We start from the raw sequence: 16,906 nt of genomic DNA, 5'->3' as shown, positions 1-16,906 counted from the left end.
TTTAGTTCCCGTGAAATGGCAAAATGAAATGAGTGAAAAGTTATTTTTTTCATTCTTTAAATAGCATCATATGCTATTGCTCTTTCTAAACAAAAGAAAATTAGGCCTTAAGTGCAATTATTTTTTTTAAAATATGTTGTTTTCTCAAATCACCAAATTTACATTTCTTTCCCGTAACAACACTTTAGACGGTGTAACATGTTATAAAAATTATATTTCTAGCAACATTGTGTGACAGACATAACGATAAGCTTAGATTGTATGTATATCCACATAAAGATTGTTACAGGAAAGATTGCTTAACAATCTGTTTTTCACATTAAATCTACATCAATATATTGAACAAAAACTGTGAGTTTACACTGGTTTACTTGTAACCTAAGAATATATTAAGACAAATGCATATTTAATACAAATATCCCCTGTGAACTGCTGTTTTTCTTTACCGTAACATACACTTTCTTTACAGTAACAGAATTAATTCTTTACTGTAACGGTTGTATTCATTGTAGTTAAATCAGCATGTACATCCGGCAAATACTGTTAACTGCATACACATACGGTAGAGAATAATATTCATGTAATAATTACTCCTACTTAGGGTAAGATATTAGTAAAATCTTGAACATGATAATAACAGTAACAGATATATTCTTTCCCGTAACAATTACCATTCTCTACTGCAACAGTCTGAGGAGGACAATATCACTTATCATCTGTTTTTCACTTTGTATAAACATAATATATTGAACCAAAAGTGTGACAGGTTCACACCTAATAATATATTAAGATACAAGTTTATAATATACATAGTTCCTGTTTAAACATCTGATTTTTGTTTCCTGTTACATTTTTTCCGTTACAGGCAAGAATGTTAGAGGAAAGAAGTACAACAACACAAATTACATTATGAGGAACTTAATGTTCCCTCGCAAAAATTGGACTTTGCAAGTTTCAAATGTTTCATAGTTCAAATGCAATCATGGAAACAAACTTTTGCAATATTGTACATGTCAGTGCAAAAGTATTGTTACAGGAAGGAAGTTTGGGTATCTTGGCATCAGGGATCATACATTATTTCAAATTTGAAGTTGTCGTTATGGGAAAGAACAATAGCTGAGGGACAGCTACAAAACATGTCTTATTTTTAAAAATATGGCATCAAACATCTTTCAATCATTATGTGTGTGAACTAAAAAGTTCATACACATGAAATCAGCCCCCGAAAGTTAACTAATTTAGTGAATTTGTATCAGCAGATATGGAAAACGAACAACACCCTGACTGAGGGACAGTGAAAACAGCTCATTTTTAGCCCTTTCTCGAACTGTAACAAAAATATAAATACATTTGTCCACAATTAAACATATGCCTTATGATATACAAACATAATGCCTTTATTTCCGTCTTGGGCTGAAAAATTGCAACAAATTTGAAGAAATATTTATGTGATTGAGCAGGGACAAGAATTCCTGCATTTTTTAAAAACGACTCACATAGCAAGATGGAGCACGGTTGACCTAGTCACCGCAGTGCTGAGTTGCGTCCCTTGAGCAGGCCAGAGAACAATGATTGGGGTTTAAATCCTTGCTCGTCCCGATTGTTTCATTGTTTCTGCACGATGCGGGTATGGACAAAATAGTAAATATCGGAGGGGTGCATCACTACTTATTCTTCACCCACGTTAAGTATAAACGCAGCTCACTCACAAATAACATGTAACCACGAACATTTTCAAGTATTAATTGTGATCATGCCACGCATTTAAACCTATATCGGGTGTAGATTCAAAGTCAGGAATGATACCGAATGCACGTGTATGGGGTTACTTCTTTGTGCACGTGTACTCCATGCAATGTGTTCAGGGGTAGCGATATAGAGAAGTGGTGGTGCGTTCACAAGATGTCTGTCCTTGAAAAGTTTGTCAACGCATATACTTCCTATCCAACTTGAAAGCACAGCCCCCCTCTACCCTTTTAAGGTAACACAATGTCCGCTAATTATACCCACAATGGTTCGAATCTCTGTTTGGAAAATAATTTTCAATAATATTAATCTAGTTTTTAGCAATCGTATAATGTTTTTAGATGCTATAATTTACATATATTTCAAATTTGAACGAAATCGGTATAGAAATGGAAATTCTGCCGTTACACTCGTAACATAAAATACAATATTTTTAAAAATTATTGTACAAACAGAGATTCAAACCCCTGTGAATATACCCATCTTCAGTCCTAGGTAATGTGACCGGTGAAGGTCCCTGGGTAGAATAGGCCTTCAGGCCCATAAAAGGCACCTATGCTTGTCGTTAGAGGCAATTAACGGGATCGGGTGGTCAGGCTCGCTGACTTGGTTGACACGTCATCGGTTCCCAAATGAGCGCAGATCGATGCTCATGTTGTTGGTCACTGGATTGTCTGGTCCAGACTCGATTATTTACTGACTGCCGCTATATAGCTGGAATATTGCTGAGCGCGGCGTAAAACTAAACTCGCACACTCCCCCAATATTCTAACCGGGACCATCATGGGTTATACAAAGCAAGAATACTGGATATCTAATCCATATCCGTGTTACCAACAGGCTCGCTGTCATGTCATCGGTTCCCGATTGTGCAGATCGATGCTCATGTTGTTGATCACTGGATTGTCTGGTCCAGACTCGATTATTTACCGCCGCCATATAGGTGGAACATTGCTGAGTGCGGCGTAAAACTAAACTCACTCAATCACTGTAGGTAATGTCCTGTTGTCCTGTTCTTATCACTAAGGGGACGGTGGCGTAGCCTAGTGGTTAAAGCGTTCGCTCGAGCCGGATTCGGTTCCCCACTTTGGTACTATGTCTGAAGCTCATTTCTGGTGTACCACGACGTGACATTGATGGAATATTGCAAACCCCACAAACTCTCAGCAACCCCATGCACGTGCAACCATAAAAATCCACATCTCCTGTAAAGATCAACAGGACCTGAGAACACCGTGACTAACCTCCTGTTAAACGCGAATCATCCTCTGCCTGTGTGAATATTCCCTGTGTTGGACCATCAGTCATCACATCAGTAGACTTCTAAAGAAAAGTGCCAGCGTTGACACTACTTTCTCATCTGGAAAAACCCTAAAGTCTTTATTAAGAACCAGTGGTAAAGGTAGCAGCCAAACTAACCCAAGCCCAAGAGGGTGTATATACAAAGTGAAATGTTCATGTGACAGCAGCTACATAGGTGAAACAGGCAGGCCCCTGTGCATTCGCATCAAAGAGCACAAGGCATCGATCAAAAACTCGGATATGAAATCAGCACTATCAGGACATGTCATCAGAAATCCCGGCCACACCATAAATTGGGAGGACACAGACATTTTGGCCGTCAACATCAACAACTGGCGAAAAAGGAAACTGACGGAGGCCATCTAGATCCACCGCTCCAAACCGGAAATTAACAGAGGTCAGGGCGTCTTCCTACCAAATGCGTGGTGCACTGAATATAGCCATCAATGAACATGTATCTCTTTGTTTTTCCACTATCACTGTACATGCGTGTTTTCCTATCATTGTTTTCATAAATGGCTTCCAGTCATAGTATCAAGTTAATCCCATCCTTCTAGTTGTATAAACACTCAGTACATCCTGTATTCAACACTTCAGTTAATCCTCTTGATCTCTTTAAATATAATCTGTAAACACTGTCTCACTGGCTTCCTGTACATACTATATCATTTTGCTCATTACCATACTGTAATTCACCTGGTGAAGGGGCAAGAAGTAGCCCACAAACGTCATGTTGTAAACATTAAAGAAGTTGTAAATCCATACCATTTGTTGTCATGTTTCAGTTTTGATGTTTTGATTCCATTAAATGGAAGCCATTTGTGTAAACCTGTCAAAACAAAACAAAAAAAAATCGAAGCAAATTACAAATAATCATTACTTAATCACAAACAAGCACTAAAGTCATCTATGTTGTGTTGGATGGTTTGGTTTTTTTTGTTGTTTTTTTTTTTTGCTTTCTTGTATGTTTTTGTGGGTTTGTTGTTGTTGTTGTTGTTGTTGTTTTGTTTGTTTTTTTGTTGTAGTTATTGTTTTTTTTGGTTTTTGGTTGTTGTTTTTTTTTGTTTGTTTTTTTCTTGTTGTAGACCTTTTTGTTTTGTTTGGGGTTTTTGTTGGGGTTTTTGAGGTTTTATTGTTTGTTCTTTTGTTTGATTTTGGGGGCGTTTATTTGTTTATTTATTTACTTATTCATTTGTTTGTTTACGGGTGGGGTGTCATTGTTTTACTTGTTGTTGGTTGTCTAAGTCAGTTCATAAAAACACACATATATGGGCACATATTGTTTGATATTATTTCATACGCACCTGCATGCTAGGCTATATTCTGGCGGTCTTGCGATGGCAGGTCGGAGTGACGTCATATTACAAATTAGGTCATTGTTGTAGGGTGATGACGTTTTTAGACAATCGCGATTTTTGCAAAACAGTGACTTTCTTAGTTTTTGCAAAGACTTATATTAGTGAGTATACGTCTTCAGTTTTTTTAAATTAGAAAATTAAGACATTCTTACTCTTGTATGAGTGTAGCACTCAGAATTTGAGGGTTGCCATGGCTTGGGAATCCAGAATCGTTTCGCTGTTATTGAATAAATCCTATGTATCTGCAAAGCGTCGGTAGGCTAGCTGGTCGGAAACACTGGGCGGACCCAGTTTACAGTGGCGAGTTTCAATGCGCCACCTATCGGGAAAACGATAGCGTGTGCAAAGCGGAGAAAACTCTACGAAGACAAACAGCGATGCGCATGTCAAGTCGTCTTATTTCCTGATGTCACCGAAGTTTTTTTTTAGTGTTGTGTTCTAATATCACTTTCTGATGTCGCTGTTACTCGACACGTCGTCAGACTTTATTGTGAAAATGAACATAGGTAAGACTTGCAAACAAACTGATTCCAGTTTCGAGTGATCGACGGAAACAGTCTTTACTATTGGCATTGACGATTAAAGTGAAATGCAGTCAAGATGATGATCTTGGCCGCATCGCGGCTTTCGGCCAGTGAAATACACAAGTGTTTTGTAATTCACAATTGCTTTTGAAGTGAGAGAAACTATTATTTTGTCATATGTTCGATAGAACGCATATTTCTAACAGGTGCACGTACAATCCAGTCCATACTATGCACGTAGAATATAGTACTTCATACGGTGCAGTCCATAATGTCCGTTTTAGTTTCCCAGTCATAGCGACTGACATAATTTGTAAACCACTTTACGTGAATTACTGTAATATTATAGTTTTTTTAATACAATGATATTCATCTAACTGACCTTTTCACTCACTGTCATGGTTCGATATTTTCAGTGAAAACTTGTCCTGGGGAGTACTGTGGAAGAGAGACTATAGATGCTGATTGTGGGGTAATGTATGGAATCATACATGCAATATGTTCACTGCTATTATTGAAATGGACCTGCGCATTTCATGTAATGCAGCTTCCCGAGACTAGCATGCCTTGGGCAGCAACTGAGACTGTTCAATAACCTCAGTCCATGACGCAAAGCGCTGGGCCTAAATTGTTCAAAATAATGGTAAAGTAAACCAGATCATTTTGGGATCTACACACAAACTGTTAGTACAGTTACAGTGTTAGAATTAAAGACTCTTGAAGGTCCAGGGTACAGTAGGCCTTCAAAAAACCATACTTGCTAAAAAAGGCAACTTTGGTTGATGTAAGAGGCGACTAGTGGGATCGGGTGGTCAGGCTGGCTGACTTGGTTGACACATGTCATCGGTTTTCAGTTGCGTGGATCAGTGCTCTTATTGTTGATCACTGGATTGACAGGTCCCTTCTTTTAATTATCTACAGACCACCATTATATAGCTGGGATATTGCTGAGTGTGTCGTAAAAGTAAACACATTCACTCTTAGAATTAAAGCTTGCATGCAACACAACTTCACAGATTCTAATACCCTTTGGTATATATTTACAGTAACTGGTTATCTAAAATGCAAATTCAGCTTTCAAAGTTACAAAATAATGCAATCGAAGAAGAAAATCCCACAAAATTCAAACAGTTCACTAATTTCATCCCAGCTGGGGTGAAAAGTAGCTTCAACAGCTGTGTTGTGCACATTGCACATGCACAACAGATAGGTTTGTGCGGCTTGATGCAGGATGCATGGATGGTTTATTCCCAAGCGGGTGACTTATTAAAACACAGCAAGTGATGCATGCAAGGATCATGTGGTCAGAATTGAACAACAAAATTATGTTTCTTGTAATTGCAGGCATCAAGCATCTTGGGTCAGAATACACTTCTTCCATATTTTTTCATATTTTTTTCATATGTTGCTTTCCCTGGTTTGGCAGATTTGCAAACCAAGATTTCAAGAAAGTGTAATCTTAGAAATACTTATTTCATTGTTAAAAATTACTCGGCTTCAAAACTGAAATGATTTAATTCATGTCTATGGACAGATAGGGAAAAAAATGATTGTGGTAAGCAGCCTTTGTCTCTGATGTACTGATATTTATGTGCCTGTCTGCTAATGACATTATGCAATACACAATACTTCAATCATTGACCACATTCAGTTTGAACTTAACACCTGTCAGACTGTACAAAATAAACAAAACACAATGATTTATGGCTCGTGCACCTGAGTTCTATGTCTGTCACATTATGTAATTACACAGACAGGCCGATGTGCACATAACATGTTGTGATGTCTGTTCATTGCAAACTAACTACAACCATTTTTCGCAGATGACTGTATCAGATGGAAACTGGTGCAAACTCAGAGTGTCGATTTGTACTTGGAAGTTTCCAGCCATGCAGTAGTTCACCATCTTAGTATTTGTTGATCGAACACAAATGCAGAAAAAATGAGCTCCTCTATTCACACACAAAGAAAGTGTTCATTACACTTAAGTACACACTCACTCACTCTGACTGCTTTTGGTATCCCGGCTGCTTTGATTCGAGGGTAATAAATCCAAGTACAAAATATAGCATTTTTTATTTGTTACGCTTATAATTTTGCTTTTGGGGTTTTTTTTTGTCCTGAGAATCAGAGTAAACTATGTGTCATGAATAAATGATAATTGTGTTTTAATTATTTTTTGTTTATTTTGGGGGGTTGCATGTAACCATTAAAGGTCACATGCAACGTAAAACACAACTTTGCAGATTCTGGTACCTTTCGGTATGCACTTACCGAAACAAATCATAAAAATTGCCAATTCAACCTATAAAGTTGAAAAAAACGCGATGAAAAAAAAGCCCGCGAAATCGGAGTTCAAACGTTTCACTAAATTCCCCCCAGCGCTGGGGGGAAAACTGGTTTCAACAGTTGTACTGCGCTGCGTCCATAACGCATGCACAGTGAATAGGTTCGCGGAGCTTGAAACAGTATGCATGCCCAGCGTCTGAGGTTGTGAGCAGTAGTCTAATGTTGGTTGTGTACACAAACAAGTAAATGATCTACTCGTTACGTAAAAAAAACTTGTTGATTGTGGTAAGCAGTCTCTGTCACAGAGCTCATTGTCTGGTTTATTCACACCTATATGTCTGCCTGCCTGTCTGCTAAAGACAACATGCAGTACACAGCTTCAATCATTGACCACGTGTAATTTGAACTTAACACCTATCAGAGTATACGACATAAAGAAAATAAGTTGATTTATGACTCGCGCCCCCGCGTCCCGTCTCTGCCACATTATGTAATTAGGCACGTGTGATACACATGACATGTTTTTATGTCAGTGGGTTGCAAACAAACTACATTCACTTTTTTCGGATGACTGGATCTGACGGAAACTGGCGCAAACTCTTGTCATTTTCAAGTCCTGCTTTGTACTTGGACGAATGACAGATTCCAGCCACGCAGTAGTTTACCATCTCTACTGATGTCATTTTTGATTGGATCGAGCGCAAATTCGGAGAACATGTATTTTCAAAATCCAACATCTCTATATACATTCTTCATGGATAACGACTTGTTTTAGTGTGTATGAGTTTGTTTGACAACAGTATATGAATCCATACTGAAACGACGCATCAAGTACACAAAAAGAAGATGTTATCCATAAAGAATCTTACTTTCTTGTGACTCGCTATACTTCTAAAATGCCCATCAAACAGATCATCTTTCTGTACACACAATGAAAGCAGATCAGCAAATGAAACAGCCAGTCAGAATCCGTCGTTACACTTGAGTGCACATCCAGGTGCTAAGACTGGGCTCGGTCTCCCGAGGGCTTCGTTTCGGGGGAAGTAAGCCCAAGTACAAAATATTGCACTTTTGAATCGCGATTGTACGCTTATAATTTTGTTTATTTGTTTTTTTAAAAGCAGCAATGTATATTATATGTCATGAATAAGTGATAAATGTGTTTTAATTATGTTTGATTTTTTGGTTGCATGTGACCTTTAAGCATAAAGGTCAGTGAGACCTTATTTTGGAATCTAGGCTTACCCAGTCTCTGCTGACTTGAGTTGGACAGATTTTGTTTATATTGTCCATGTGAGGTTTGTAGAGATGTGTACGATAATACTGTTGAAACACAATAGCTGTTTTTCAGGCCTGTCCACGAGGATACCAACCTAGCAGAGAGTCTACCTGGTCTGAATGTATTGAATGTAATGGGAGTCTGGCCCTACATGACTGGCTCTATCTCGGCTTCATGGCTCTGCTGTCTCTCGTCCTGCATTGGTTCTTTATTGATTTCAAAACTCGGGGCAAAAGATTCAGGTGAGATATAAATGATGGAGGTTGTATGGTTCACTTGTTCCGATGTGAGAAGGTTGTTTCTATAATCATCATCAGTGCTTTTGTTGGATTATTGCACAAGACCAACTCACTCAGGAAAAGATAAGGAAACAATGCCATTTAGACTCTTTTATTTTGATCATGGTATAAATTGATGCATGTTTCCTTTTCCTGATTATGTCCCATCATTGCATGTCCCATCTCTACATATGCTTGTGTGTTTTTCCAGGTCTGTGTTAGTGCTGCACCTATCGGCCTTGGTGGAGAGCGCCATTGCTGCAGTCCTCACGTTGTTGGTGGCCGACCCAGTGGGATCCATGCACATACGATCCTGTAACGTGAACAAGTTGTCTGACTGGTACACCATGCTGTACAACCCCAGCCCCAACTACACATTCACCCTACATTGTACACAGGAGTTGGTCTACCCACTGTAAGTATTCCCCACACTCACCCACTCACCACAGGATCATGTTTCCATACTTTGTGATGCTAAAATGTCGCTAAAAGCAGTGTAAAACTAACCAACCAACCAGCCCACTCACTAACTCACAGTGGTTAATCCTGTTCATTGCTATGTCTGAGTTGCCCATAGTAGAGTGACCTCCCTTACCTGTTGCCAGCATCTTATCATCATGATATTCATAACTACTTGTGTCATTCTGACAAGCCAGATGTCTTCTTATACCCATATCGTGGCCATTTTTACAATGTACAATGTACAATCTTCCGTTTGATTTGGCACAAAACTGTTTAGCATGTCTTATGTATTTTATCTATAGATGATTCACTTATGCATGAATGATTGGAATGTGTATGTAATGTACATTATCAGGAAAACAAACACTTTTCATATCAGTAGGAGCTTGGTGATACAATGGTTTGGTATTGGGGCAGCTACACACGCAACAATGTCACAATCAATTATTTTGGCCTAACACAGATAATATCAGTGATCAAAATGAGGCTCATGTTTATCTGCATTTACGTACAATAATAATAATATGATAATAAGGCCACTTTTATAGCGCTGACCCGTGGAGGTCCCTGGGTTGAAAAGGCCTTCAGCAACCCATGCTTGCCATAAGAGGTAACGATGCTTGTCGTAAGAGGCAACTATCGGGATCAGATGGTCAGACTCGCTCGCACATCATCAGTTCCCAATTGCGCAGATCAATGTTCATGTCGTAGATCATTGGATCGTCTGGTCCAGACCTATGTACAGACTGCGGCCATATAGCTGGAATAAGCTGAAAACTTAACTCACTCGCTCACTCACTTTCATAGCGCTGATCTCCGAACTGCACTAAGTACATACAACATTATAGGCCTGATTACACTAAATAACCCAATCTGCCTGTGAAGTGCTGAAAGGTTATAGCCACACGATGTATCCCACATGGTACCCATTTTCTGCTGGATGAAGAACCAGTTTTGAACAAACTCACTTGCCTAAGGTGAGATGACATGTCTGCACTGTGTAAGTTGTCTGTCAGTGGTAATAGTGAATTATGCTCAATCACTGTTTGTTTTGACAGGTACACAATGGTGATGGTGTATTATGCCATATCTCTGGTATTACTCATGCTCATCCGACCAGTCATCTCGTACAAGTTTGTGGAAGGCCGCGGCACCAAGTCAATATATGCTGCCCTATACTTCCTCCCAATCCTCATTGTGCTGCAGGCTGTGTTCGGAGGTCTATTATGTAAGTCATGTATACTTCACACAACAAAGGCCTTTAACTCTGGAAGCAGTGGCTGAGTGGGTCAGATGGCTTACTTTGTGTACTGGTGCCTGACTCGTAGTTTGTTGGTTCCAATTCCAGACGGTGTTTTGTTACAAATCCATGCATCGAAATGTTGATTTCTTTCAGATTTTTGTTTCAACGTTAGTTCTCCGATATTTATTGATGCTCAGTTGATATTCAGATAATGATACTTAGTTATCAATCTCTGTAATCTACATAATGCAACCATAATGTTCAAAAAGGCAGTTCATACTAAGTTTTGTATGATGGTGAAAAAAATGTGCATCCAGTGCACACCAAATTTTGTAAATGAGTACACAAAACACACATTGCATTCTGAGTAATGTACAGCCATAATGGAACGAGTGTGCAGGGCCTGCATATAGTTATTTCATCGCACATTAAAGTGCACAACACGGCTTTCATTACTTCATAGAACTCTTGATATTTATCGTACATGGCTCCATTGACCCTTAGCTTTGAAGGTCAAGGTTAAACCAAGAATCAGCAACAGCTGTAAGTTTCTCTCAGATAGGTCTGCCACAAACATGATGAGTGAGTGAGTTTAGTTTTATGCTGCACTCAAAAATATTCCATCTATATGGCGGCGGTCTGTAAATAACCGAGTCTGGGCCAGACAATCCAGTGATTGACAACATGAGTATTGATCTGCACATTTGGGAACTGATGATGTCTCAACCAAGTCAACAAGCCTGGCCACCTGTTTCCATTAGTCGCCTTTTAAAACAAGCCTTTTGTGGCAAGCATTGGTTGCTGAAGACCTGTTTTACCCTGATCTTCATGGGTCAATGAGTTGTAATATCCATGTTATGTGTCCATTGAGGTACTGTAGTGATGAGACAGCGAGGTTGTAGACTGATGACAAGGACGAGAAAATTGAATGAGATGCTTTGTTTCAGACTACGCCTTCCCCTTTATCGTCCTGGTTGTCTCGGTTGTGACCAGTGCAGTTCATCTAGCTTCTATGAAGGATCAGGTATGTATATCCACTAGGTGTAGCACTGTTTGGGTTAAATGTAGCAGTATGAGGGACAGGTGTAGCAGTATAGGAAACAAGTTCAGTGGTATAGAGAACAGGTGTAGTGGTATTGGGGAACAGGTTTAGTGGTATAGGGGACAGGTGTAGTAGTATTGGGGACAAGTGTAGCAGTATAGGAAACAAGTTCAGAGGTATAGGGAACAGGTGTAGTTATAGGGGACAGGTGTAGTAGTATTGGGGAACAGGTTTAGTGGTATAGGGGAAAGGTGTAATAGTATTGGGGACAAGTGTAGCAGTATAGGAAGCAAGTTCAGTGGTATAGGGAACATGTGTAGTGGTATTGGGGAACAGGTTTATTGGTATAGGGGACAGGTGTAGTAGTACTGGGGAACAGGTTTAGTGGTATAGGGGACAGGTGTAGTAGTATTGGGGAACAGGTTTAGTGGTATATGGACATGTGTAGTGATATTGGGGAACAGGTGTAGTAGTACTGGGGACAGGTGTAGCAGTATTGGAGACAAATGTAGCATTACTGGGGACAGATTGTAACAGTATTGGGTCAGGTGTAGCAGTATAGGGAACAGGTTTAGCAGCATAGGGATCAGGTTTAGTGGTATTGGGGACAGGTGTAGGGGTATTGGGGAACAGGTGTAATAGTACGAGGGTTGGCTGAAAAGTTCTCAGCCTGAGTGGTTTTTCCCCACCAGGTAGAGACAGGTGTTTGCCACCAATGAGGACAATCATTTAGTGAATCATAGACACAAGAACTACAAACGTACTAATAGTTTTATCTCAACTACAGCTCTTTTGGTAAACCTACCCTCTGAAATCATCAGAAATGGACAAAACTGAATACAGGGCAGTCATCAAGTACTTGCGAAAGAAAGGGATGTCCCCAACACAGATACATGCTGACATGGTCTCCGCTCTAGGGGATGATGCTCCTTCATTTTCCATAGTAAAGAAGTGGGCTGCAGAATTTAAGCGTGGCAGACAAAGCCTTGATGATGACCCACGCTCAGGAAGGCCTTCAACAGCAACCACTCCAGAAAACATCACACGAGTGCTCGATATGTTGATGGATGATTGACGATTGACTACTCGACATATTGCTAGTGTAGTGGGCATCTCTCATGAGAGGGTTGAGCATATTATCACCAACGAATTTGGAATGACTAAAGTTTCTGCAAGATGGGTGCCAAAGCTCTTGACGGCAGAACAGAAACTTGTCAGGTTCCAGACGTCCCTGGACAATTTGCGTCATTTTGAAGCAGATCCCGATGATTTTGTGGCACGATTTGTAACCATGGATGAGACCTGGATACATCACTTTCAACCAGAAACAAAACTACCGTCAAAACAGTGGAAGCATCCTGATTCACCAGCTCCGAAGAAAGCCAAGTCTGTTCCTTCAGCTGGAAAGGTGATGGCATCAGTCTTTTGGGATTCCAGGGGTATTCTGCTCAATGATTATCTTGAAAAAGGTCAAACTATCAACGGCAGATACTATGCTGATCTACTGAACCAGTTGCGAGAAGCAATCAAAGCCAAACGACGAGGGATGATCGCTAAAGGTGTCCTCTTCCACCAAGACAATGCGTCTGTTCACAAATCGGTGGTGGCCATGTCAACAATCCGCGATTGTGGCTTTGAACTCATTGACCATCCTCCTTATTCACCTGATTTGGCTCCTTCTGACTTCCACCTGTTCCCCAAAATGAAAAAGGAACTCGCCAGTCGCCATTTTGCAAGTAATGATGACGTCATTTCCGCTGTGACTGAGTTTTTTATGGTAGCTGAAGAAGATTTCTTTCTGACCGGGATTCGGGCCTTGCAGCATCACTGGCAAAAGTGTGTGAACTTGGAAGGGGACTATGTAGGAAAATAAATTACAAACGTGGACTTTGTAACTTTTTTTCACAGTGAGGCTTAGAACTTTTCAGCCAACCTTCGTATTGGGGACATGTGTGGCTGTATAGGGAACAGGTTATGCCATTACACTTAATGTGTGAATTATGCTTCTCTACTGGTTTTTGGAAAATGAAGTTTATAAAATTTTACTAGGAAGTATTTTGTAATGTACTCGTGTAGAGGTTAAGAAATGACCTTACACCCATAGAAACCACATATTCTTAGAATTGCACTCATTCCAATTAATTTGTAAATTATTAAACTATCTTGTGTCACCTGATCAATAATTTTTTATGCTTGGAGTTTCATAATGATTAGTGATGTGTATTTCTGTCTAGAATATTCCTTTTGTGTAAATGTGCACTATATCAAAGCAACCGGAAGACAAGTATTACACTTTTGGGGTCTACATTACACTTTTGATATCCAGTATTACACATAGGCTCAAAATAGGGTTGGCATCTCTGCCAAGGTTGAAATGCATAGTGCATCATGCATTGTACAGTTATGTGAACTAAGTATTCTGCTTTTGGTCTTTATAACCATAGTTTGCTTGAGATATTTGTAGTTTGTGTTTTAGTTGTTGTTTAGTTTGGAGAGTTCTTTTTGTCTGATTCTTAAAGTTACATTACTTTTCTTTCAGAAAATGAGGGATCTTATAGTCGACAGTTTCACAAACGAAAGAAATGCAACTATTCTGATTGGACACTGGCTTCTCCATGCATACGGAATCATATCCCTCACATTACTAAAACAACCTGGCTTCCAAGCACCTCTCATAGCTTTGGTGCCATTCCCAGCCATTTTTTATGTGTTAACCGTGAGGTTCTCTAATCCAGATAACCTTGGAAGGACTTGAATTCAGCTGCGCTGTTGGTTGTTGGTTTTGTCACAGTTCATTGTTCAGTAGGGGGCTGTGGGGTAGCCAGGTGGTTAAAGCGCTTTCTCATGCCAAAATGCGGGGTTAAACTCCCTTCATGGGCACAGTGTGTGAAGCCAATTTCTGGTGTCTCCCTGTTGTGAAATTGATGGAAAATTGCTAAAAGTGGTGTAAAACTAAACTCACTTAAGTTCAATACAGCCTCAGATGTTCATAGAAGAAATTGGGGTTTCTCTTTAGTGAGTACCCATGGCAACGGCAGGGACGATCACAGTTGATAGTCCACAGTGACATTTCTGGGTTTGTCTTGAAAACTATGGACACATCATCAAGGATTACCAGGGTTACAGAACTCCTTAAATTCATCATTCTCTGTAAATGTTTGAAAGGAATTTAGAAGTAGAAAGCATGAGAAAAGCCAGAGTTATGGATGTCAGCTTCATTATTGCGTATAATATTGTAATAACGAAGTTAACATCCATAAATCTGTCTTTGTGTTATCCACAATAAAGAAGTGGACATCCATACATCTGGCTTTTCTTATCATTCCATGTAGAAATGTGAGGATGTTGTTATGGAAACTCTGAAGATGAAGGTGGAATATGAGACCACGGTGCTACATTCACTCAGTTCCTTACTACTCTTTCAGCAAGAAATTCTCATTTTCTTATGAATAAATTAGCGATGTGTATCACTAATTTATTCATGTAGGAATTTTGATGCTTTTCAGTGTAGTGAAGCATTAATAAGGGTAAAATAATGCTGTAAAGATGGCACTAGTGATAACATTTGCAGATCATCTTGTGAATAGTGTGAAGATCTGATCACATTTGGTGTATTTCAACCTTCCTATTTGGATCTTTTTGTTTCACTATTGGTCACAGTGAAAAGTGTCCTAATGTTTGATGCTGTAGGTGCCAACCCATACAATGTATTTGGTATTCACAGAGCTCCAGATAATTTTTCAAGCAATTGGGTTTTTACTCCCAAGTCTCTTTATGTATACGTAATTGCATTTTTTTAGGAGTAACTAACATTTTGTATACTCCCTCTAGTTTAAGGAATTGAGTACTTTTACACAGTTTCTTATCCTCATTGGGTAAATAACTTTCCTACATATATAAATATTAATGCTTCTCAGTGGAATAAAAGTTGTTTTAATTGTTATATTGCAAAATAGTTTTCAGTCATTTTCAAAGACTCAACATGGAAGTCATGTGACTATTATCGTAAATGCCGAACAGTGGCTACGGCTACAATGATACATTTATAATTCATATAGGCATCGCCTACCATGAGTTGTAAAGTTTGTGTGCCACAACAAATTGTACGCAAGCCAAGTTAGTTAATAAAGTAAAGTACACAAGGTATTATAGACCTATCAGGTTTTAAGTGGTTCTTGTGTGTTTTTCATACTCCCAGATTTATGATTGAGTAAATATGATTTTTATAGAGTAAAATATGCAAATATGTGCCTTATCTGGAGCTCTGTATTCAATGACTTTACACCAGAAATTACTAGAGAACAACCATTTTAGTGAAGGCATGAATTTGTGCTATTTTGTGTTATTATTTCATATTATTATGAGATCCATATTTTTCATTGTTTGGTGTTAACTCTTCAATGACACTTCTGTCCTTCAAAATACTCAAGATCTATGATTTTCAACACTGAAAAGGTTTGGCATTTCTGGTATAAGTACAATGATGCAGTGCACTAAAAGTTAGTGTAGAAAAAACAGGATGAATGAAATCATTATTGTTTTCATTCTGTACTGTGTTTTTCAGTATGGCATATATGCTGCTCCTGGGGGTACTAAGAATTCGGAAGCCACTATGTTTGTTGGAAGAGAAAGTACTGCTACTGAAACATCACAGAGACAGCTTGTTAGATCTCAATACAAAGAGTAAGCAATCTGATTTGAATAAGATTGCCAGGTGACAGTGAATTCATTGCACAGGAATCGTTAAGCTATAATCGTAACATGAAATGTGATTTGAATTTAAGAGCATGGCCTGGGTACGTGTTTATTTCTGTTTAAATAAAACACAGATTGGATGCCATTTTGACATTTCAGTAATTGATCAAAATCAGGAATAAATGTACCGTTATTATTAACAGACATTATATACCTGTCACTCCAGCAACATAAGGATCCGTCAAGAAGACTATACAAGGAGAATAAGTTAAGTTTTACACTGTACTCAGCAGTATTCGAGCTTTGTATAACCCATGATGGTCTGGGTTAGAATATTGGGAGAGTGAGTGAGTGAGTTGAGTTTTATGCCACACTCAGCAATATTCCAGCTATATGACGGCGGTCTGTAATTAATCAAGTCTGGACCAGACAATCCAGTGATCAAAAGCATGAGAATCAATCTGTGCAGATGATAAGCGAGCCTGACCACCCGATCCCGTAAGTTGCCTCTTACAACAAACATGGGTTACTGAAGGCCATTATTCTGACCCGTGAAGGTTTTTGGGTAGAACAGGCCTTCAGCAACCCATGCATGCTATGAAAGGCGACTATGCTGGTCATAAGAGGCAACTAACAGGATTGGGTTGTCAGGTTCACTAACTTGGTTGACACGTCATTGGTTCCCAAT

The 16,906-nt window shown here is 39.1% G+C and overlaps 1 protein-coding gene and 1 long non-coding RNA gene across 2 annotated transcripts; one reads left to right on the top strand and one right to left on the bottom strand.

Annotated features, from left to right (window-relative positions):
* Positions 1 to 3,098: 3,098 nt before the first annotated feature.
* On the bottom strand, positions 3,099 to 4,720 carry LOC137295378 (uncharacterized). Its single transcript, XR_010957563.1, has 2 exons — positions 4,559 to 4,720; positions 3,099 to 3,877 (listed from the first exon to the last, which is right to left on the bottom strand). It is a non-coding gene; the product is annotated as an uncharacterized lncRNA (long non-coding RNA).
* On the top strand, positions 4,710 to 16,418 carry LOC137295376 (JNK1/MAPK8-associated membrane protein-like). Its single transcript, XM_067826703.1, has 7 exons — positions 4,710 to 4,912; positions 5,347 to 5,402; positions 8,571 to 8,740; positions 8,988 to 9,191; positions 10,297 to 10,466; positions 11,429 to 11,505; positions 14,063 to 16,418. The coding sequence occupies exons 1-7, from the start codon at positions 4,861 to 4,863 to the stop codon at positions 14,276 to 14,278; spliced, it is 945 nt and encodes a 314-aa protein (XP_067682804.1). The 5' UTR covers positions 4,710 to 4,860; the 3' UTR covers positions 14,279 to 16,418.
* Positions 16,419 to 16,906: the final 488 nt, after the last annotated feature.

This window comes from Haliotis asinina, chromosome 8, assembly GCF_037392515.1.
Source record: "Haliotis asinina isolate JCU_RB_2024 chromosome 8, JCU_Hal_asi_v2, whole genome shotgun sequence".
NCBI lineage: Eukaryota > Metazoa > Mollusca > Gastropoda > Lepetellida > Haliotidae > Haliotis > Haliotis asinina.
The sequence above is the reverse complement of the archived record's forward strand: the minus strand, read 5'-3'. Positions and strand labels throughout refer to the sequence as shown.

What these genes read in the sequence shown, in the direction of transcription:
- LOC137295376 (XM_067826703.1), top strand. Translation starts at nt 4,861, where the DNA reads ATGTCGCTGTTACTCGACACGTCGTCAGACTTTATTGTGAAAATGAAC. An exon ending in CTATAGATGCTGATTGTGGG is followed by an intron (nt 5,403 to 8,570) that starts GTAATGTATGGA and finishes GCTGTTTTTCAG; the next exon opens with GCCTGTCCACGAGGATACCA. An exon ending in CAGGAGTTGGTCTACCCACT is followed by an intron (nt 9,192 to 10,296) that starts GTAAGTATTCCC and finishes TTGTTTTGACAG; the next exon opens with GTACACAATGGTGATGGTGT.